At 34.3% G+C, this 23,923-nt stretch overlaps 1 protein-coding gene and 6 non-coding genes across 7 annotated transcripts in view; 1 reads left to right on the top strand and 6 right to left on the bottom strand.

Moving 5' to 3' along the window:
* Nucleotides 1-8,433, top strand: part of LOC134842481 (Fanconi anemia group I protein homolog) — a 77,725-nt gene extending 69,292 nt beyond the window's left edge. The window contains exon 15 of the mRNA XM_063858843.1: nucleotides 8,136-8,433. Coding sequence (XP_063714913.1) covers nucleotides 8,136-8,279 — 144 coding nt within the window. The 3' untranslated portion in view covers nucleotides 8,280-8,433. The remainder of the gene's footprint in view (nucleotides 1-8,135) is intronic.
* Nucleotides 8,434-15,722: 7,289 nt separating this feature from the next.
* On the bottom strand, nucleotides 15,723-15,795 carry Trnak-cuu (transfer RNA lysine (anticodon CUU)). The gene has a single exon. It is a non-coding gene; the product is annotated as a tRNA-Lys (tRNA).
* A 1,217-nt stretch (nucleotides 15,796-17,012) lies between these two features.
* On the bottom strand, nucleotides 17,013-17,085 carry Trnak-cuu (transfer RNA lysine (anticodon CUU)). The gene has a single exon. It is a non-coding gene; the product is annotated as a tRNA-Lys (tRNA).
* Nucleotides 17,086-20,434: 3,349 nt separating this feature from the next.
* Nucleotides 20,435-20,509, bottom strand: Trnar-ccu (transfer RNA arginine (anticodon CCU)). The gene has a single exon. It is a non-coding gene; the product is annotated as a tRNA-Arg (tRNA).
* Nucleotides 20,510-21,498: 989 nt separating this feature from the next.
* Nucleotides 21,499-21,571, bottom strand: Trnae-cuc (transfer RNA glutamic acid (anticodon CUC)). The gene has a single exon. It is a non-coding gene; the product is annotated as a tRNA-Glu (tRNA).
* Nucleotides 21,572-22,453: 882 nt separating this feature from the next.
* Nucleotides 22,454-22,526, bottom strand: Trnae-cuc (transfer RNA glutamic acid (anticodon CUC)). Its single transcript has one exon. It is a non-coding gene; the product is annotated as a tRNA-Glu (tRNA).
* Nucleotides 22,527-22,966: 440 nt separating this feature from the next.
* Trnae-cuc (transfer RNA glutamic acid (anticodon CUC)) lies at nucleotides 22,967-23,039 on the bottom strand. The gene has a single exon. It is a non-coding gene; the product is annotated as a tRNA-Glu (tRNA).
* Between the last annotated feature and the right edge of the window lie 884 nt (nucleotides 23,040-23,923).

Raw genomic sequence — 23,923 nt, forward strand, 5'->3', positions numbered from 1 at the left:
AAAAAATTCTGTAAATACTCGGTAGGTGATAATTGACATCTTTCTCTATATATTTTTTATTTCAGTACCTGAGTTATGAAGCATTCACAGTCAAGACTTACTGTTAATTTTCGTTAGGTAAAGAATTTAAAAATTATATAGAAAGATTTCAAGTATCACCTGAGCTCTGAAACAATTATTGTCAAAATATACTGTTAATATTCGTTAGGTGATACTTGAAATCTTTCTATATAGTTTTTAAATTATTTATCTGAGCTCTGAAGCATTTACTGTCAAAATACTGTAAATACTCGTTTGGTGATAATTGACATCTTTCTTTATAGTTTTTTTTCAGTACCCGAGTTATAAAGCATACACTGTCAAAAAATGCTGTAAATACTCGTTAGGTGATACTTAAAACCTTTCTCTATAGTTTTTAAATTCCTTACTTGAGCTCTGAAGCATTTACTGTCAAAACATACTGTTAATATTCGTTAGGTGATACTTGAAACCTTTCTATATATTTTTTTAATTCTTTACCTGAGCTCTGAAGCATTTACTGTCAAAAATACTGTAAACACTCGTTTGGTGATAATTGACATCTTTCTTCATAGTTTTTTTTCAGTACCCGAGTTATGAAGCATTCACTGTCAAAAAATGCTGTAAATACTAGTTAGGTGATACTTAAATCTTTCTGTAGGTTTTAAATATCTTACTTGAATTTGAAGCATCCACTGCCGAAACATTTTGCTAATACTCGTTAGGTGATACTTGAAATCTTTCTATTTAGTTTTTTAATTCATTACCTGAGCTCTGAAGCATTTACTGTCAAAAATACTGTAAATACTAGTTTGGTGATAATTGACATCTTTCTTTATAGTTTTTTTTCATTACCCGAGTTTTAAAGCTTTCACTGTCAAAAGTTACTGTAAATACTCGTTAGTTGATACGCGCCATCTTTCTTTATATTTTTTTTTATTTCAGTACCTGAGTTATGAAGCATTCACAGTAAAAAAAAATGCTGTAAATACTCGGTAGGTGATAATTGACATCTTCCTCTATATATTTTTTTGTTTCAGTACTGAAGCATTCACAGTCAAAACATACTGTTAATATTCGTTAGGTGATACTTGAAGTCTTTCTATATAGTTTTTAAATTCTCCACCTGAGCTCTGAAGCATTTACTGTCAAAATACTGTAAATACCCGTTTGGTGATAATTGACATCTTTCTTTATTTTTTTCAGTACCCGAGTTATAAAGCATTCACTATCAAAAATTGCTGTAAATAATCGTTAGTTGATAATCGCCATCTTTCTGTATAGTTTTTTTTATTTCAGTACCTGTGTTATGAAGTCAAAAAATACTGTAAATACTCGCTAGCTGATAATCGACATCTTTATAGTTTTTTTGTTTCTGTACCTGAGATGTGAAGCATTCTCTGTCAAAAATAACTGTAAATACTCGTTAGGTGATGCTTGACATCTTTCTCTTTGTTTTTTTTAGTTCATGAGTTATGAAGCTTTCACTGTCAAAAATTACTGTACATTTTCGTTAGTTGATACTCGCCATCTTTCTTTATAGTTTTTTATTTCGGTACTTGAGTTATGAAGCATTCACAGTAAAAAAAAATGCTGTCAATACTCGGTAGGTGATAATTGACATCTTTCTCTATATATTTTTTATTTCAGTACCTGAGTTATGAAGTATTCACAGTCAAAACATACTGCTAATATTCGTTAGCTGATACTTGAAAATCTTTCTATATAGTTTTTTAATTCTTTACCTGAGCTCTGAAGCATTTACTGTCAAAAATACTGTAAATACTATTTTGGTGATAATTGACATCTTTCTTTATAGTTTTTTTTTCAGTACCCGAGTTATAAAGAATTCACTGTCAAAAATACTGTAAATATTTTTGTTAGAAAACTATAGAGAAAGATTTCCAGTATCACCTAACAAAACTATTAACAGTATTTTTTGACAGTGAATGCTTTATTACTCGGGTACTAAAAAAAACTATAAAGAAAGATGTCAATTATCACCAAAATAGTATTTACAGTATTTTTGACAGTAAATGCTTCAGAGCTCATGTAAAGAATTAAAAAACTATATAGAAAGGTTTCAAGTATCACGTAACGAATATTAACAGTATGTTTTGACAGTAAATGCTTCAGAGCTCAAGTAAGGATTTTAAAAACTATAGAGAAAGATTTTAGGTATCAACTAACGAGTACTTACAGTAATTTTTGACAGAGAATGCTGCACATCTCAGGTACAGAATTAGAAAACTATAGAGGAAGATTTCCAGTATCACCTAATTCTGTACCTCAGATGTGCAGCATTCTCTGTCAAAAATTACTGTAAGTACTCGTTAGTTGATACCTAAAATCTTTCTCTATAGTTTTTAAACTCCTTACTTGAGCTCTGAAGCATTTTCTGTCAAAACATACTGTTAATATTCGTTAGGTGATACTTGAAACCTTTCTATATAGTTTTTTTAATTCTTTACCTGAGCTTTGAAGCATTTACTGTCAAAAATACTGTAAATACTCGTTTGGTGAGAATTGACATCTTTCTTTATAGTTTTTTTTTCAGTACCCGAGTTATGAAGCATTCACGGTCAAAAAATGCTGTAAATACTCGTTAGGTGATACTTAAAATCTTTCTCTATAGTTTTTAAATTCCTTACTTGAGTTGTGAAGCATCCACTGCCGAAAAATATTGTTAATACTCGTTAGGTGATACTTGAAATCTTTCTATTTAGTTTTTTAATTCTTTACCTGAGCTCTGAAGCATTTACTGTCAAAAATACTGTAAATACTCGTTTGGTGATAATTGACATCTTTCTTTATAGTTTTTTTTAGTACCCGAGTTACAAAGCATTCACTGTCAAAAAATACTGTAGATACTCGTTTGGTGATAATTGACATCTTTCTTTATAGTTTTTTTTCAGTACTCGAGTCATAAAGCATTCACTGTCAAAAAGCTGTAAATACTCGTTAGGTGTTACTTAAAATCTTTCTCTATAGTTTTTAAATTCCTTACACGAGATGTGAAGCATCCACTGTCATAAAAATATTGTAAATACTCGTTAGTTGATAATTGACATCTTTATCTATAGTTTCTTGTTTCTTATTTCAATGCCTGAATTATGAATCTTTCACAGTCAAAAAAATACTGTAAATACTCGTTAGTTGATACTTGACATCTTTCGATATAGTTTTTTGTTTCATTACCTGAGTTTTGAAGCATTTACCGTTAAAAAAATTTTGTAAATACTCGTTAGGTGATAATTGACATCTTTCTCTATAGTTTCTTATTTCAATGCTTGAGTTATGAAGCTTTCACAGTCAAAAAGTACTGTAGATACTCGTTAGTTGATACTTGACATCTTTCTATATAATTTTTTGTTTCATTACCTGAGTTATGAAGCTTTTACCGTCAAAAATACTGCAAATATTCGATAGTTGATACTCGCCATTTTTCTTTATATATATTTTTTCATTACCTGAGTTATGAAACATTCACAGTAAAAAAATGCTGTAAATACTCGGTAGGTGATAATTGACGTCTCTCTCTATATTTTTTTTTATTTCAGTACCTGAGTTATGAAGCATTCACAGTCAAAACATACTGTTAATATTCGTTAGGTGATACTTGAAATCTTTCTTTAAAATTTTTTATTTCTTTACCTGAGCTCTGAAGCATTTACTGTCAAAAATACTGTAAATACTCGTTTGGTGATAATTGACACCTTTCTCTATAGTTTTTTTTCAGTACCCGAGTTATGAAGTATTCACGGTCAAAAAATGCTGTAAATACTCGTTAGGTGATGCTTAAAATCTTTCTCTATAGTTTTTAAATTCCTTACTTGCGTTGTGAAGCATCCACTGCCGAAAAATTTTGTTAATACTCGTTAGGTGATATTTGAAATCTTTCTATTTAGTTTTTTAATTCTTTACCTGAGCTCTGAAGCATTTACTGTCAAAAATACTGTAAATACTAGTTTGGTGATACTTGACATCTTTCTATATAATTTTTTATTTCAGTACCTGAGTTATGAAGCATTCACAGTAAAAAAAAATGCTGTAAATACTCGGTAGGTGATAATTGACATCTTTCTCTATATTTTTTTTGTTTCAGTACCTGAGTTCTGAAGCATTCACAGTCAAAACATACTGTTAATCTTCGTTAGGTGATACTTGAAATCTTTCTATATAGTTTTTTAATTCTTCACCTGAGCTCTGAAGCATTTACTGTCAAAATACTGTAAATACTGGTTTGGTGATAATTGACATCTTTCTTTATTTTTTTTCAGTACGCGAGTTATAAAGCATTCACTGTCAAAAATTGCTGTAATTAATCGTTAGTTGATGATTGCCATCTTTCTCTAAAGTTTTTTTAATTTCAGTACCTGAGTTATGAAGCATTCACAGTAAAAAAAAATACTGTAAATACTCGCTAGTTGATAATCGACATCTTTATAGTTTTTTTCTTCTGTACCTGAGATGTGAAGCATTCTCTGTCAAAAATTATTGTAAAAACTTGTTTGGTGATGCTTGACATCTTTCTCTTTTTTTTTTTAGTTTATGAGTTATGAAGCTTTCACTGTCAGAAATTACTGTACCTTTTCGTTAGTTGATACTCGCCATCTTTCTTTATAGTTTTTTATTTCGGTACTTGAGTTATGAAGCATTCACAGTCAAAAAAATGCTGTAAATACTCAGTAGGTGATAATTGACATCTTTCTCTATATATATATATTTTTGCAGTGCCTGAGTTATGAAGCATTCACAGTCAAAACATACTGTTAATATTCGTTAGGTGATACTTGAAATCTTTCTGTAAAGATTTTTAATTCTTTACCTGAGCTCTGAAGCATTTACTGTCAAAAATACTGTAAATACTATTTTGGTGATAATTGACATCTTTCTTTATAGTTTTTTTTTCAGTACCCGAGTTATAAAGCATTCACTGTCAGAAAAACTGTAAATATTTTTGTTAGGTGATACTGGAAATCTTTCTCAATAGTTTTGTAATTCTGTACCTGGGATGTGCAGCATTCTCTGTCAAAAATTACTGTAAATACTCGTTTGTCGATACTTTAAATCTTTCTCGATAGTTTTTAAATTCCTTCCTTGAGATGTGAAGCATCCACTGTCAATAAAATTTTGTAAATATTCGTTAGGTGATACTTGAAATCTTTCTATATAGTTTTTTAATTCCTTACCTGAGCTCTGAAGCATTTACTGTCAAAAATACTGTAAATACTCGTTTGGTGATAATTGACATCTTTCTTTTTAGTTTTTTTTCAGTACCCGAGTTATAAAGCATTCACTGTCAAAAAATGCTGTAAATACTCGGTAGGTGATAATTGACGTCTCTCTCTATATTTTTTTTTATTTCAGTACCTGACTTATGAAGCATTCACAGTCAAAACATACTGTTAATATTCGTTAGGTGATACTTGAAATCTTTCTTTAAAATTTTTTATTTCTTTACCTGAGCTCTGAAGCATTTACTGTCAAAAATACTGTAAATACTCGTTTGGTGATAATTGACACCTTTCTCTATAGTTTTTTTTCAGTACCCGAGTTATGAAGTATTCACGGTCAAAAAATGCTGTAAATACTCGTTAGGTGATGCTTAAAATCTTTCTCTATAGTTTTTAAATTCCTTACTTGCGTTGTGAAGCATCCACTGCCGAAAAATTTTGTTAATACTCGTTAGGTGATACTTGAAATCTTTCTATTTAGTTTTTTAATTCTTTACCTGAGCTCTGAAGCATTTACTGTCAAAAATACTGTAAATACTAGTTTGGTGATACTTGACATCTTTCTATATAATTTTTTATTTCAGTACCTGAGTTATGAAGCATTCACAGTAAAAAAAAATGCTGTAAATACTCGGTAGGTGATAATTGACATCTTTCTCTATATTTTTTTTGTTTCAGTACCTGAGTTCTGAAGCATTCACAGTCAAAACATACTGTTAATCTTCGTTAGGTGATACTTGAAATCTTTCTATATAGTTTTTTAATTCTTCACCTGAGCTCTGAAGCATTTGCTGTCAAAATACTGTAAATACTGGTTTGGTGATAATTGACATCTTTCTTTATTTTTTTTCAGTACGCGAGTTATAAAGCATTCACTGTCAAAAATTGCTGTAAATAATCGTTAGTTGATGATTGCCATCTTTCTTTAAAGTTTTTTTAATTTCAGTACCTGAGTTATGAAGCATTCACAGTAAAAAAATACTGTAAATACTCGCTAGTTGATAATCGACATCTTTATAGTTTTTTTCTTCTGTACCTGAGATGTGAAGCATTCTCTGTCAAAAATTATTGTAAAAACTTGTTTGGTGATGCTTGACATCTTTCTCTTTTTTTTTCAGTTTATGAGTTATGAAGCTTTCACTGTCAGAAATTACTGTACATTTTCGTTAGTTGATACTCGCCATCTTTCTTTATAGTTTTTTATTTCGGTACTTGAGTTATGAAGCATTCACAGTCAAAAAAATGCTGTAAATACTCGGTAGGTGATAATTGACATCTTTCTCTATATATATATTTTTTCAGTGCCTGAGTTATGAAGCATTCACAGTCAAAACATACTGTTAATATTCGTTAGGTGATACTTGAAATCTTTCTGTAAAGATTTTTAATTCTTTACCTGAGCTCTGAAGCATTTACTGTCAAAAATACTGTAAATACTATTTTGGTGATAATTGACATCTTTCTTTATAGTTTTTTTTTTCAGTACCCGAGTTATAAAGCATTCACTGTCAGAAAAACTGTAAATATTTTTGTTAGGTGATACTGGAAATCTTTCTCAATAGTTTTGTAATTCTGTACCTGGGATGTGCAGCATTCTCTGTCAAAAATTACTGTAAATACTCGTTAGTCGATACTTTAAATCTTTCTCGATAGTTTTTAAATTCCTTCCTTGAGATGTGAAGCATCCACTGTCAATAAAATTTTGTAAATATTCGTTAGGTGATACTTGAAATCTTTCTATAAAGTTTTTTAATTCCTTACCTGAGCTCTGAAGCATTTACTGTCAAAAATACTGTAAATACTCGTTTGGTGATAATTGACATCTTTCTTTTTATTTTTTTTTCAGTACCCGAGTTATAAAGCATTCACTGTCAAAAAATACTGTAAATACTCGTTTGGTGATAATTGACATCTTTCTTTATAGTTTTTTTCAGTACCCGAGTCATAAAGCATTCACTGTCAATAAATGCTGTAAATATTCGTTAGGTGATACTTAAAATCTTTCTCTATAGTTTTTGAATTTCTTACTTGAGATGTGAAGCATCCACTGTCAAAAAAATATTGTAAATACTCGTTAGGTGATAATTGACATCTTTATCTATAGTTTCTTGTTTTTTATTTCAATACCTGAGTTATGAAGCTTTCACAGTCAAAAAAATACTGTAAATACTCGTTAGTTGATACTTGACATCTTTCGATTTTGTTTTTTGTTTCATTACCTGAGTTTTGAAGCATTTACCGTCACAAAAATATTGTAAATACTCGTTAGGTGATAATTGACATCTTTCTTTATAGTTTCTTATTTCAATGCCTGAGTTATGAAGCATTCACAGTAAAAAAATACTGTAGATACTCGTTAGTTGATACTTGACATCTTTCTATATAATTTTTTGTTTCATTACCTGAGTTATGAAGCATTTACCGTCAAAAATACTAAATATTCGATAGTTGATACTCGCCATTTTTCTTTATATATTTTTTTCATTACCTGAGTTATGAAGCATTCACAGTAAAAAAAATGCTGTAAATACTCGGTAGGTGATAATTGACATCTTTCTCTATATATTTTTTATACCAGTACCTGAGTTATGAAGCATTCACAGTCAAAACATACTGTTAATATTTGTTAGGTGATACTTGAAATCTTTCTATATAATTTTTTAATTCTTTACCTGAGCTCTGAAGCATTTACTATCAAAACATACTGTTAATATTCGTTAGGTGATACTTGAAATCTTTCTATATAGTTCCTTACTCTCTTCCAATATTCGATTGGCTATATTTATAATTTCCCAAATTATAACAATTTTATTGAGCTAGAACTGAATAAGTTGCGTTCTATACACCAGCGATTTATATTTTTATTTATCTGTGTTTTAGCATCTGGGATTGGAATCATCTCAATTTATCAGCAGTGTGAACTTGCGGGACTTCAGAATCCGCGATGACGTAACAGCTCCTCTATCAGTCGCCATGGAAGACAACAATGGTCCTCCGCCCTCTAGTAGAGCACGCACTAATTGAATATAGCTCATCACTTTTCACTGATAGCCACCGTTTGTTTTTTCCCTCATTTGTTTTTGAGCAATCATGTACCTGAGCGCCCAAATATACTTTTTCGTGTTTGTTTTGTACTTTTTCGCTGTCTTATTGTCAATGAATGAAGTGAAGAAAGTTATTTAGGTCTTGTGTTTTGCAATTAAATTATTGATATCTTTTCACGTCATTTTTCATTCAAATTCAAAATAAAAGCAAATTACGCCCTCCAATTGCCAAGTGCAAATGGCGAAAAAAACACGTAAATTTCGTGTAAGTTGTGACCCTCGGAAAAGTCAAATTATGATTTTTTGACTTTTTTTTTCAAACTTGGCCCTCAGGTTATGGACCTGGTTTTTGATGGTTCCAATGTTCATCATGTTTTCCAATGTTCAGACATTTTCACATTTTCCTGTTTTTTAAAAAGTGTTTCACTTCTCGAGAACTACCCGGAAAAGTCAGGGAACTTCTATCGCAAAAACAGGTTATTAGAATCTTCTCGGTAAAAGTGGCTTCGATCGTAAAACGAGGTTGTGGGAAAAGTAATCTACCTTACTCAATTTCATTTTGAGTTTATTTGTAAGAACGGATAATAGGTATTTCCGTTACACTAGCGTCTAATCAAATTTTTTCGGTAGAGAAACAAATTACGTTTTGGGTTTTTGAAGTTTTTGAAAATAACGCATTCCATTCCGCATCAATAAAACGTATTTTAAAAAATATCAAACAAGTATTTCAATCGGTTCATAGTCTTAACTATAATTGAAAGTTGTCCTGTAGTTTGTAATTTACCAACATTGATTTTTTTTAGTTTTATTTTTCTTTGTTAAACGGGTTCGGCTTATATTTCATTGGCTTAGTCAACGTATCTTGCGTAGTTTTGAGGGCAAGTTTTTAAATGCTCTTGCTTTTTTAAGGAGGGATTGTACTTAGAAATTTTGATCGTAAAATTTTATAGCTTGAATTTTTTTTTACTACAGTTTCGTTTTCGGCTCAATGAGGGTCACCCACGTTTTTATCTTAGTTGATGCTCATTTGATTTTATCTCCGCTCCGCCTCTGTGTTTAATATGCGTTTTTTTTGCGCAGTGTGTACCTTCTGTGGTACTTGCACAAGGCATACAAAGCTTTTTCTGGTCTCTTTTAGTTTTACTGTTTGCTAATGATCCACTTTTTCCGAAATTTTTGTTGAATTGTTTTTTCTGTTAAATAAAATATAGAAGATTGAAAAGGACTTTTTTCATTCGCGGTTAAGCTCTCCGTCAAATGAAGTTGCAAAAGGTTGTTTTTTTTGATATTATAATAAGTTTTCGCGCAACGTGGGGCTCGAAACCACGGCCCTGAATTCAGAGTCTCTTCTCTACTGAATGAGCTGGCCGGGCCATAGGATGTTAACTAAGAGACTGTGTTTGCTAATGATCACCCTTTTCCTAAACTTTTTGTTCAATTGTTTTCTCTGTTAAATAAAATATAGAAGAATTGAAAAGTTTTTTTATTTGGGGTTAAGTTCTTCGTCAAATGAAATTGCAAAAGGTTTTTTTTTAATATTATAAAGAGTTTTCGCCCAACGTAGGGCTCGAACCCACGACCCTGAAATCAGAGTCCCATGCCCTACTGAATGAGGTAGCCGGGCTGTATGATTTTAACTCGGAGACTGTGTTTGCTAATTACCATCCTTTTTCCGAATTTTTTTTTGAATTATGTTTTCTGATAAATAAAATATAGAAGAATTGAAAAGGTTTTTTTTTCATTCGCGGTTAAGATCTCCGTCAAATGAAATTACAAAAATTATTTTCTTGAATAGTTTAAATTATTTTCGCCCAACCTGATGCTCGAACCCACGACCCTGGGATTAAAAGTCCCATGCTCTACCGACTGAGCTAGCCGGGCTGTATGATATAAACTAAGAGACTGTGTTTGTTAATGATCAGCCTTTTTCTGAAATTTTTGGTTGAATTGTGTTTTCTTTTACTCAAAATATAGAAGAATTGAAAAGTTATTTTTTATTTGCGGTCAAGTTCTGCATCGAATGGAATTGCGAAAGATTTTGTTTTGAATATTATAAACAGTTTTCGCCCATCGTGGGGCTCGAAACCACGACCCTGACATGACGAGTACCATGCTCTACCGACTGAGCAAGCCGGTCTCTATGATGTTTACGGAGAGACTGTGGATACTAATGATCACCCTTTTTCCGAAATTTTTAGTTGAATTGTTTTTTCTGTTGTATAAAATATAGAAGAATTGAAAAAATTTCTTTCATTTGCGTTTAAGCTCTTCGTCAAATGGAATTGCGAAAGATTGTTTTTTGAATATTATAACAAGTTTTCGCCCAACGTGGGGCCCGAACTAATGCCCCTGGGAATAAGAGTACCATGCTCTACCGACTGAGCTAACCGGTCTGTATGATGTTAACATAGAGACTGTTTGTTAATGATCATCCTTTTTTCGAAATTTTTGTTGAATTGTTTTTTTACTCAAAATCTAGAAGAATTGAAAAGCTATTTTTTCTTTTGCGGTCAAGCTCTGCGTCAAATGGAATTGCGAAAGACTGTGTCTCGAATATTATAAAAAGTTTTCGCCCAATGTGGGTCTCGAACCCACGATCCTGGGATTACGAGTACCATTCTCTACCTACTGAGCTAGCCGGTGTGTATGATTTTAATGAAGAGACTGTGGTTGTAAATGATCATCTTTTTTTCGCAATTTTTGTTGAACTGTTTTTTCTTTTACTCAAAATATAGAAGAATTGAAAAGTTATTTTTTCATTTGCGTTTAAGCTCTCCGTCAAATGGAATTGCGAAAGATTGTTTTTTGAATATCATGACAAGTTTTCGCCCAACGTGGGCTTGAACCCACGACCCTGGGATTAAGAGTACCATGCTCCACCGACAGAGCTAACCGGTCTGTATGATGTTTACTGAGAAACTGTGGATGCTAATGATCACCCTTTTTCCGAAATTTTTGGTTGAATTGTGTTTTCTCCTACTCAAAATATAAAAGAATTGAAAAGTTATTTTTTATTTGCGGTCAAGCACTGCGTCAAATGGAATTGCGAAAGATTTTATTTTGAATATTATAAACAGTTTTCGCCCAACGTGGGGCTCGAAACCACGACCCTGGGATGACGAGTACCATGCTCTACCGACTGAGCAAGCCGGTCTCTATGATGTTTACTGAGAAACTGTGGATGCTAATGATCACCCTTTTTCCGAAATTTTTGGTTGAATTGTTTTTCTGTTGTATAAAGTATAGAAGAATTGAAAAAGTTTCTTTCATTTGCGTTTAAGCTCTTCGTCAAATGGAATTGCGAAAGATTATTTTTTGAAAATTATAAAAAGTTTTCGCCCAACGTGGGGCCCGAACTAATGCCCCTGGAATTAAGAGTACCATGCTCTACCGACTGAGCTAACCGGTCTGCATGATGTTAACTTAGAGACTGTTTGTTAATGATCATCCTTTTTTCGAAATTTTTGTTGAATTGTTTTTTTACTCAAAATCTAGAAGAATTGAAAAGCTATTTTTTCTTTTGCGGTCAAGCTCTGCGTCAAATGGAATTGCGAAAGATTGTGTCTCGAATAGTATAAAAAGTTTTCGCCCAATGTGGGTCTCGAACCCACGATCCTGGGATTACGAGTACCATTCTCTACCGACTGAGCTAGCCGGTGTGTATGATTTTAATGAAGAGACTGTGTTTGTAAATGATCATCTTTTTTTCGCAATTTTTGTTGAACTGTTTTTCTTTTTTTCAAAATATAGAAGAATTGAAAAGTTATTTTTTCATTTGCGGTCAAGCTCTGCGTCAAATGGAATTGCGAAAGATTGTGTTTTGAATATTATAAAAAGTTTTTGCCCAACGTGGCGCTCGAACGCACGACCCTGGGATGACGAGTACCATGCTCTACCGACTGAGCAAGCCGGTCTCTATGATGTTTACTGAGAAACTGTGGATGCTAATGATCACCCTTTTTTCGAAATTTTTGGTTGAATTGTTTTTTCTGTTGTATAAAATATAGAAGAATTGAAAAAGTTTCTTTCATTTGCGTTTAAGCTCTTCGTCAAATGGAATTGCGAAAGATTTTGTTTTGAATATTATAAAAAGTTTTTGCCCAACGTGGCGCTCGAACGCACGACCCTGGGAGTATGAGTACCATGCTCTACCGACTGAGCTAGCAGGTCTGTATGATTCTAACTGAGAGACTGTGGATGCTAATGATCACCCTTTTCCCGAAATTTTTGGTTGAATAGTTTTTTTTTTGTTTTATAAAATATAGAAGAAATCAAAAAGGTCTCTTTCATTTGCGTTTAAGCTCTCCGTCAAATGGAATTGCGAAAGATTGTTTTTTTGAATATCATGACAAGTTTTTGCTTAACGTGGGCTTGAACCCACGACCCTGGGATTAAGAGTACCATGCTCTACCGACTGAGCTAACCGGTCTGTATGATGTTAACTTAGAGACTGTTTCTTAATGATCATCCTTTTTTCGAAATTTTTGTTGAATTGTTTTTTTACTCAAAATCTAGAAGAATTGAAAAGCTATTTTTTCTTTTGCGGTCAGGCTCTGCGTCAAATGGAATTGCGAAAGATTGTGTCTCGAATAGTATAAAAAGTTTTCGCCCAATGTGGGTCTCGAACCCACGATCCTGGGATTACGAGTACCATTCTCTACCGACTGAGCTAGCCGGTGTGTATGATTTTAATTAAGAGACTGTGTTTGTAAATGATCATCTTTTTTTCGCAATTTTTGTTGAACTGTTTTTTCTTTTTTTCAAAATACAGAAGAATTGGAAAGTTATTTTTTCATTTGCGGTCAAGCTCTGCGTCAAATGGAATTGCGAAAGATTGTGTTTTGAATATTATAAAAAATTTTTGCCCAACGTGGCGCTCGAACGCACGACTATGGGAGTATGAGTACCATGCTCTACCGACTGAGCTAGCAGGTCTGTATGATTCTAACTGAGAGACTGTGGATGCTAATGATCACCCTTTTCCCGAAATTTTTGGTTGAATTGTGTTTTCTTCTACTCAAAATATAGAAGAATTGAAAAGTTATTTTTTATTTGCGGTCAAGCACTGCGTCAAATGGAATTGCGAAAGATTTTATTTTGAGTATTATAAACAGTTTTCGCCCAACGTGGGGGCTCGAAACCATGACCCTGGGATGACGAGTACCATGCTCTACCGACTGAGCAAGCCGGTCTCTATGATGTTTACGGAGAGACTGTGGATACTAATGATCACCCTTTTTCCGAAATTTTTGGTTGAATTGTTTTTCTGTTGTATAAAATATAGAAGAATTGAAAAAGTTTCTTTCATTTGCGTTTAAGCTCTTCGTCAAATGGAATTGCGAAAGATTGTTTTTTGAATATTATAAAAAGTTTTCGCCCAACGTGGGGCCCGAACTAATGCTCCTGGAATTAAGAGTACCATGCTCTACCGACTGAGCTAACCGGTCTGTATGATGTTAACTTAGAGACTGTTTGTTAATGATCATCCTTTTTTCGAAATTTTTGTTGAATTGTTTTTTTACTCAAAATCTAGAAGAATTGAAAAGCTATTTTTTCTTTTGCGGTCAAGCTCTGCGTCAAATGGAATTGCGAAAGATTGTGTCTCGAATAGTATAAAAAGTTTTCGCCCAATGTGGGTTACGAGTCCTGGGATTACGAGTACCATTCTCCACCGACTGAGCTAGCCGGTGTGTATGATTTTAATGAAGAGACTGTGTTTGTAAATGATCATGGTACTTCGCCATTTTTGTTGAACTATTTTTTCTTTTTTTCAAAATATAGAAGAATTGAAAAGCTATTTTTTCTTTTGCGGTCAAGCTCTGTGTCAAATGGAATTGCGAAAGATTGTGTTTTGAATATTATAAAAAGTTTTTGCCCAACGTGGCGCTCGAACGCACGACCCTGGGAGTATGAGTACCATGCTCTACCGACTGAGCTAGCTGGTCTGTATGATTCTAACTGAGAGACTGTGGATGCTAATGATCACCCTTTTCCCGAAATTTTTGGTTGAATTGTTTTTTTGTTTTATAAAATATAGAAGAAATCAAAAAGGTCTCTTTCATTTGCGTTTAAGCTCTCCGTCAAATGGAATTGCAAAAGATTGTTTTTTTGAATATCATGACAAGTTTTTGCCCAACGTGGGCTTGAACCCACGACCCTGGGATTAAGAGTACCATGCTCTACCGACAGAGCTAACCGGTCTGTATGATGTTAACTAAGAGTTTGTGGATGCTAATGATCACCCTTTTTCCAAAATTTTTAGTTGAATTGTTTTTTCTTCTTCTCAAAATATAGAAGAATTGAAAAGTTATTTTTTATTTGCGGTCAAGCACTGCGTCAAATGGAATGGCGAAAGATTTTGTTTTGAATATTATAAACAGTTTTCGCCCAACGTGGGGCTCGATACCACGACCCTGGGATGACGAGAACCATGCTCTACCGACTGAGCAAGCCGGTCTCTATGATGTTTACTGAGAAACTGTGGATGCTAATGATCACCCTTTTTTCGAAATTTTTGGTTGAATTGTTTTTTCTGTTTTATAAAATATAGAAGAATTGAAAAAGTTTCTTTCATTTGCGTTTTAGCTCTTCGTCAAATGGAATTGCGAAAGATTGTTTTTTGAATATTATAAAAAGTTTTCGCCCAACGTGGGGCCCGAACTAATGCCCCTGGGATTAAGAGTACCATGCTCCACCGACTGAGCTAACCGGTCTGTTTGATGTTAACTTAGAGACTGTTTGTTTATGATCATCCTTTTTTCGAAATTTTTGTTGAATTGTTTTTTCTTTTACTCAAAATATAGAAAAATTGAAAAGCTATTTTTTTTCATTTGCGGTCAAGCTTGCGTCAAATGGAATTGCGAAAGATTGTGTGTCGAATATTATAAAAAGTTTTCGCCAAATGTGGGTCTTGAACCCACGATCCTGGGATTACGAGTACCATGCTCTACCGACTGAGCTAGCCGGTGTGTATGATTTTAATGAAGAGACTGTGTTTGTTAATGATCATCTTTTTTTCGCAATTTTTGTCGAAATGTATTTTCTTTTACTCAAAATATAGAAGAATTGAAAAGTTTTTTTTTCATTTGCGGTCAAGCTCTGCGTCAAATGGAATTGCAAAAGATTGTGTTTTGAGTATTATAAAAAGGTTTTGCCCAACGTGGCGCTCGAATCCACGACCCTGGGAGTATGAGTACCATGCTCTACCGACTGAGCTAGCAGGTCTGTATGATTCTAACTGAGAGACTGTGGATGCTAATGATCACCCTTTTTCAGAAATTTTTGGTTGAATTGTTTTTCTGTTATATAAAATATCGAAGAATTGAAAAGGTTTTTTTCATATACGTCCACAGATGTCCCTCAAATGGAGTCTCCGTCATATGGAATTGCAAAAGATTGTTTTTTGAATTTTATTTTAAAAAATTGCCCAACGTGGGGCTCGAACCTAAGACCCTGAGATGAAGAGTCCCATGCTCTACCGACTGAGCTAGCCGGGCTGTATTATGTTAACAAAGAGACTGTGTTTGCTAATGATCACCCTTTTTCCGAAGTTTTTGTTGAGTTACTTTTTTCTGTTGACTAAAGTATAGAAGAATTGAAAAGTTTTTTTTTCATTTGCGTTAAAGCTCTCCGTGAAATGGATTCGCAAAAGATTGTTTTTTTTTATTATTATGAAAATTTTTCGCCCAAGATGGGGCACGATACGACTACCCTGGGATTAAGAGTCTCATGCTCTACCGACTGAGCTAGCCATATGGTTTTAATGAAGGCACTGTGTTTGTTAATGGTCATTATTTTGAAATTTTTGTTGAGTTGGTTTTTCTTTTTCGCAAATTATAGAAGAATTGAAAAGTTATTTTTTCATTTGCGGTGAAGCTCTCAGTCAAATAGTCTTGCAAAACATTGTTTTGTGAATATTAAAAAAATTTTTCGCTCAACTTGGGGCTCGAATCCACGACCCTGGAATAAAGATTCCCATGCTCTACCGACTGAGCTAGCCGGGCTGTATGATTTTAATGAAAAGACTCTGGTTGCTAATGTTCACCCTTTTCCCGAAATTTTTGTTGAATTGTTTTTTATGTTATATAAAATATAGAAGAATTGAAAAGATTTTTTTTTCATCTGCGTTTAAGCTCTCCGTCAAATGGATTTGCGAAAAATTGTTTTGTGATTTTATGAAAAAGTTTTCGCTCACGTGGGGCTCGAATCCACGATCCTGGTATAAAGAGTCTCATGCTCTACCGACTGAGCTAGCCGGGCTGTAAGATGTTCACTAAGAGACTGTGTTTGCTAATGATCACCCTTTTTCTGAAATTTTTGTTGAATTGTTTTTTCTTTTGATTAAAGTGTAGAAGAAATGGAAAGGTCTCTTTCATTTGCGGTCGAGCTATGCGTAAAATGGAATTGCGAAAGATTGTGTTTTAAATATTTTAAAAAGTTTTCGCCCATCGTGGAGCTCGAACCCAAGACCCTGAGATGAAGAGTCCAATGCTCTACCGACTGAGCTAGCCGGGCATTGTTATGTTTACTAAGAGACTATGTTTGCTAATGATCACCCTTTTTCCGAAGTTTTTGGTTGAATTGTTTTTCTGTTATATAAAATATCGAAGAATTGAAAAGGTTTTTTTCATATACGTCCACAGATGTCCCTCAAATGGAGTCTCCGTCATATGGAATTGCAAAAGATTGTTTTTTGAATTTTATTTTAAAAAATTGCCCAACGTGGGGCTCGAACCTAAGACCCTGAGATGAAGAGTCCCATGCTCTACCGACTGAGCTAGCCGGGCTGTATTATGTTAACAAAGAGACTGTGTTTGCTAATGATCACCCTTTTTCCGAAGTTTTTGTTGAGTTACTTTTTTCTGTTGACTAAAGTATAGAAGAATTGAAAAGTTTTTTTTTCATTTGCGTTAAAGCTCTCCGTGAAATGGATTCGCAAAAGATTGTTTTTTTTATTATTATGAAAATTTTTCGCCCAAGATGGGGCACGATACGACTACCCTGGGATTAAGAGTTTCATGCTCTACCGACTGAGCTAGCCATATGGTTTTAATGAAGGCACTGTGTTTGTTAATGGTCATTATTTTGAAATTTTTGTTGAGTTGGTTTTTCTTTTTCGCAAATTATAGAAGAATTGAAAAGTTATTTTTTCATTTGCGGTGAAGCTCTCAGTCAAATAGTCTTGCAAAACATTGTTTTGTGAATATTAAAAAAAATTTTCGCTCAACTTGGGGCTCGAATCCACGACCCTGGAATAAAGATTCCCATGCTCTACCGACTGAGCTAGCCGGGCTGTATGATTTTAATGAAAAGACTCTGGTTGCTAATGTTCACCCTTTTCCCGAAATTTTTGTTGAATTGTTTTTTCTGTTATATAAAATATAGAAGAATTGAAAAGATTTTTTTTCATCTGCGTTTAAGCTCTCCGTCAAATGGATTTGCGAAAAATTGTTTTGTGATTTTATGAAAAAGTTTTCGCTCACGTGGGGCTCGAATCCACGATCCTGGTATAAAGAGTCTCATGCTCTACCGACTGAGCTAGCCGGGCTGTAAGATGTTCACTAAGAGACTGTGTTTGCTAATGATCACCCTTTTTCTGAAATTTTTGTTGAATTGTTTTTTCTTTTGATTAAAGTGTAGAAGAAATGGAAAGGTCTCTTTCATTTGCGGTCGAGCTATGCGTAAAATGGAATTGCGAAAGATTGTGTTTTAAATATTTTAAAAAGTTTTCGCCCATCGTGGAGCTCGAACCCAAGACCTTGAGATGAGGAGTCCAATGCTCTACCGACTGAGCTAGCCGGGCATTATTATGTTTACTAAGAGACTATGTTTGCTAATGATCACCCTTTTTCCGAAGTTTTTGGTTGAATTGTTTTTCTGTTATATAAAATATCGAAGAATTGAAAAGGTTTTTTTCATATACGTCCACAGATGTCCCTCAAATGGAGTCTCCGTCATATGGAATTGCAAAAGATTGTTTTTTGAATTTTATTTTAAAAAATTGCCCAACGTGGGGCTCGAACCTAAGACCCTGAGATGAAGGGTCCCATGCTCTACCGACTGAGCTAGCCGGGCTGTATTATGTTAACAAAGAGACTGTGTTTGCTAATGATCACCCTTTTTCCGAAGTTTTTGTTGAGTTACTTTTTTCTGTTGACTAAAGTATAGAAGAATTGAAAAGTTTTTTTTCATTTGCGTTAAAGCTCTCCGTGAAATGGATTCGCAAAAGATTGTTTTTTTTTATTATTATGAAAATTTTTCGCCCAAGATGGGGCACGATACGACTACCCTGGGATTAAGAGTTTCATGCTCTACCGACTGAGTCTGTTGACTAAAGTATAGAAGAATTGAAAAGTTTTTTTTTTCATTTGCGTTAAAGCTCTCCGTGAAATGGATTTGCAAAAGATTGTTTTTTTTATTATTATGAAAATTTTTCGCCCAAGATGGGGCACGATCCGACTACCCTGGAATTAAGAGTCTCATGCGCTACCGACTGAGCTAGCCGGGCTGTATTGGAGAATATAGAAGAATTGGAAAGTTTTTTTTTCATTTGCGGTCAAGCTCTGCGTCAAATGGAATTGCGAAAGATTGTGTTTTAAATATCATAAAAAGTTTTCGCCCAACGTGGAGCTCGAACCCAAGACCCTGAGATGAAGAGTCGCATGCTCTACCGACTGAGCTAGCCGGGCTGTATTATGTTAACTAAGAGACTGTGATTGGTAATGATCACCCTTTTTCCGAAGTTTTTGTTGAATTGTTTTTTTCTGTTGACTAAAGTATAGAAGAATTGAAAAGTTTTTTTTTCATTTGCGTTAAAGCTCTCCGTGAAATGGATTCGCAAAAGATTTTTTTTTTATTATTATGAAAATTTTTCGCCCAAGATGGGGCACGATCCGACTACCCTGGAATTAAGAGTCTCATGCTCTACCGACTGAGTCTGTTGACTAAAGTATAGAAGAATTGAAAAGTTTTTTTTTTCATTTGCGTTAAAGCTCTCCGTGAAATGGATTTGCAAAAGATTGTTTTTTTTATTATTATGAAAATTTTTCGCCCAAGATGGGGCACGATCCGACTACCCTGGAATTAAGAGTCTCATGCGCTACCGACTGAGCTAGCCGGGCTGTATTGGAGAATATAGAAGAATTGGAAAGTTTTTTTTTCATTTGCGGTCAAGCTCTGCGTCAAATGGAATTGCGAAAGATTGTGTTTTAAATATCATAAAAAGTTTTCGCCCAACGTGGAGCTCGAACCCAAGACCCTGAGATGAAGAGTCGCATGCTCTACCGACTGAGCTAGCCGGGCTGTATTATGTTAACTAAGAGACTGTGATTGGTAATGATCACCCTTTTTCCGAAGTTTTTGTTGAATTGTTTTTTCTGTTGACTAAAGTATAGAAGAATTGAAAAGTTTTTTTTTCATTTGCGTTAAAGCTCTCCGTGAAATGGATTCGCAAAAGATTTTTTTTTTATTATTATGAAAATTTTTCGCCCAAGATGGGGCACGATCCGACTACCCTGGAATTAAGAGTCTCATGCTCTACCGACTGAGCTAGCTGGGCTGTATTGGAGAATATAGAAGAATTGGAAAGTTTTTTTCATTTGCGGTCAAGCTCTGCGTCAAATGGAATTGAAAAAGTTTGTGTTTTGAATATTTTCAAAAAATTTCGACCATCATGGGGCTCGAAACTACGTGCCTGGGTTTAAGAGTCGCATTCTCTACCGATTGAGCTATCCGGGCTGTATGATTTTGATGAAGAGACTGAGTTTGCTAATGTTCACCCTTTTTTGTTGAATTTTTGTTGAATTGTTTTTTCTGTTGATAAAAATATAGAAGAATTGAACATTTTTTTTCATTTGCGTTTAAGCTCTCCGTCAAATAGATTTGCAAAATATTGTTTTTTGAATATTATAAAAAGTTTTTCACCAACGTGGGGCTCGAACCCACGATCCTGGGTTTAAGTGTGCAATGCTCTACCGACTGAGCTACCCGGGCTGTATGATTTTAACTAAGAGCTTGTGTTTGCTAATGATCACCCTTTTCCGAAATTTGTGGTTGAATTGTTTTTTTTTCATTTGCTTTCAAGCTCTCCATCTATTGGATTTGCAAAATATTGTTTTTTGAATATTATGAAAAGTTTGCGACCAACGTGGGGCTCGAACTCACGATCGTGGGATAAGGAGTCCCATGCTCTACCGACTGAACTAGCTGGGCTCTAAGATTCTAACTAAGAGACTGTGTTTGGTAATGATTACCATTTTTCCGAAATTTTTGGTTGAATTGTTTTTTTCATTTGCTTTTAAGCTCTCCATCTATTGGATTTGCAAAATATTGTTTTTTGAGTATTATGAAAAGTTTACGCCCAACGTGGGGCTCGATCCCATAAACCTGAAATTCAGAGTTCCATGCTCTACTGACTGAGCTATCTGGGCGGTATGATTTTAATGAAGAGACTGTGTTTGTTAGTGATCATCTTTTTTTCGCAATTTTTGAATTTTAGAGTCCCATGCTCTGCAGACTATTGAATATCTTTTTGACTTTTCGCTCAACGTGGGGCTCGAATCCACGACTCTGGGATTAAGAGTCCCATGCTCTACAGACTGAGCTAGCTGGGCTGTATGATGTTAACTAAGAGAGTGTGTTTGCTATTGATCATCCTTCTTCCGAAGTTATTGGTTGAATTGTTTTTTCTGTTATATAAAATATAGGAGAATTGAAATTTTTTTTTCTCCAATCTCTACCGGCTGAGCTAGCCGGGCTGTATGCTGTTAACTAAGAATTTGTGTTTGCTAATGATCATCCTTTTTCCGAAGTTTTTGGTTGATTTGTTTTTTTTGTGTTATATGAAAAATAGAAGTATTGAAAATGTTTTTTTTTTTTCATTTGCGTTTAAGCTCTACGTCAAATGGATTTGCAAAATATTGTTTTTCGAATATTATGAAAAGTTTTCGCCCATCGTGAGGCTCTAACCTTCGACCCTGGGATTAAGAGTCCCATGCTCTTCCGACTGAGCTAGCCGGGCTGTATAAAATTAATGAAGATACTCTGTTTGTTAATGACCATCTTTTTTTTCGAAATTTTTGTTGAATTGTCTTTTCTTTTACTCAAAATGTAGAAAAAGTAATTTTTTCATTTGCGGTCAGGTCAAGCTTTGCGTCAGATGAAATTGCAAAAGGTTGTGTTTTGATTATTATAAAAATTCTGGCCCAACGTCGGGCTCGAACCCACGACCCTGGGATGGAGAGTCCCATGCTCTACCGACTGAGCTAGCCGGGCTGTATGTGTTAACGAAGAGACTGTGTTTGTTAATGATCATCCTTTTTCCGAAGTTTTTGGTTGATTTAATTTTTTCTGTTATATGAAATATAGAAGTATTGAAAACGTTTTTTTTTTTCATTTGCGTTTAAGCTCTACGTCAAATGGATTTGCAAAATATTGTTTTGTGATTTTATGAAAAAGTTTTCGCTCACGTGGGGCTCGAATCCACGATCCTGGAATAAAGAGACTCATGCTCTACAGACTGAGCTAGCTGGGCTGTATGATTTTAATGAAGAGACTGTGTTTGTTAGTGATCATCTTTTTTTCGCAATTTTTGAATTTTAGAGTCCCATGCTCTGCAGACTATTGAATATCTTTTTGACTTTTCGCTCAACGTGGGGCTCGAATCCACGACTCTGGGATTAAGAGTCCCATGCTCTACAGACTGAGCTAGCTGGGCTGTATGTGTTAACGAAGAGACTGTGTTTGTTAATGATCATCCTTTTTCCGAAGTTTTTGTTTGATTTAATTTTTTCTGTTATATGAAAAATAGAAGTATTGAAAATGTTTTTTTTTTCATTTGCGTTTAAGCTCTACGTCAAATGGATTTGCAAAATATTGTTTTTCGAATATTATGAAAAGTTTTCGCCCATCGTGAGGCTCGAACCTTCGACCCTGGGATTAAGAGTCCCATGCTCTACCGACTGAGCTAGCCGGGCTGTATAAAATTAATGAAGATACTCTGTTTGTTAATGACCATCTTTTTTTTCGAAATTTTTGTTGAATTGTCTTTTCTTTTACTCAAAATGTAGAAAAAGTAATTTTTTCATTTGCGGTCAGGTCAAGCTTTGCGTCAGATGAAATTGCAAAAGGTTGTGTTTTGATTATTATAAAAATTCTGGCCCAACGTCGGGCTCGAACCCACGACCCTGGGATGGAGAGTCCCATGCTCTACCGACTGAGCTAGCCGGGCTGTATGTGTTAACGAAGAGACTGTGTTTGTTAATGATCATCCTTTTTCCGAAGTTTTTGTTTGATTTAATTTTTTCTGTTATATGAAAAATAGAAGTATTGAAAATGTTTTTTTTTTCATTTGCGTTTAAGCTCTACGTCAAATGGATTTGCAAAATATTGTTTTTCGAATATTATGAAAAGTTTTCGCCCATCGTGAGGCTCGAACCTTCGACCCTGGGATTAAGAGTCCCATGCTCTACCGACTGAGCTAGCCGGGCTGTATAAAATTAATGAAGATACTCTGTTTGTTAATGACCATCTTTTTTTTCGAAATTTTTGTTGAATTGTCTTTTCTTTTACTCAAAATGTAGAAAAAGTAATTTTTTCATTTGCGGTCAGGTCAAGCTTTGCGTCAGATGAAATTGCAAAAGGTTGTGTTTTGATTATTATAAAAATTCTGGCCCAACGTCGGGCTCGAACCCACGACCCTGGGATGGAGAGTCCCATGCTCTACCGACTGAGCTAGCCGGGCTGTATGTGTTAACGAAGAGACTGTGTTTGTTAATGATCATCCTTTTTCCGAAGTTTTTGGTTGATTTAATTTTTTCTGTTATATGAAATATAGAAGTATTGAAAACGTTTTTTTTTCATTTGCGTTTAAGCTCTACGTCAAATGGATTTGCAAAATATTGTTTTGTGATTTTATGAAAAAGTTTTCGCTCACGTGGGGCTCGAATCCACGATCCTGGAATAAAGAGACTCATGCTCTACAGACTGAGCTAGCTGGGCTGTATGAATTTAATGAAGAGACTGTGTTTGTTAGTGATCATCTTTTTTTCGCAATTTTTGAATTTTAGAGTCCCATGCTCTGCAGACTATTGAATATCTTTTTGACTTTTCGCTCAACGTGGGGCTCGAATCCACGACTCTGGGATTAAGAGTCCCATGCTCTACAGACTGAGCTAGCTGGGCTGTATGATGTTAACTAAGAGACTGTGTTTGCTATTGATCATCCTTTTCCCGAAGTTATTGGTTGAATTGTTTTTTCTGTTATATAAAATATAGGAGAATTGAAATTTTTTTTCTCCAATCTCTACCGGCTGAGCTAGCCGGGCTGTATGCTGTTAACTAAGAATTTGTGTTTGCTAATGATCATCCTTTTTCCGAAGTTTTTGGTTGATTTGTTTTTTTTGTGTTATATGAAAAATAGAAGTATTGAAAATGTTTTTTTTTTTCATTTGCGTTTAAGCTCTACGTCAAATGGATTTGCAAAATATTGTTTTTCGAATATTATGAAAAGTTTTCGCCCATCGTGAGGCTCGAACCTTCGACCCTGGGATTAAGAGTCCCATGCTCTACCGACTGAGCTAGCCGGGCTGTATAAAATTAATGAAGATACTCTGTTTGTTAATGACC

Source organism: Symsagittifera roscoffensis, chromosome 3, assembly GCF_963678635.1.
Source record: "Symsagittifera roscoffensis chromosome 3, txSymRosc1.1, whole genome shotgun sequence".
NCBI classification, from domain to species: domain Eukaryota; kingdom Metazoa; phylum Xenacoelomorpha; order Acoela; family Convolutidae; genus Symsagittifera; species Symsagittifera roscoffensis.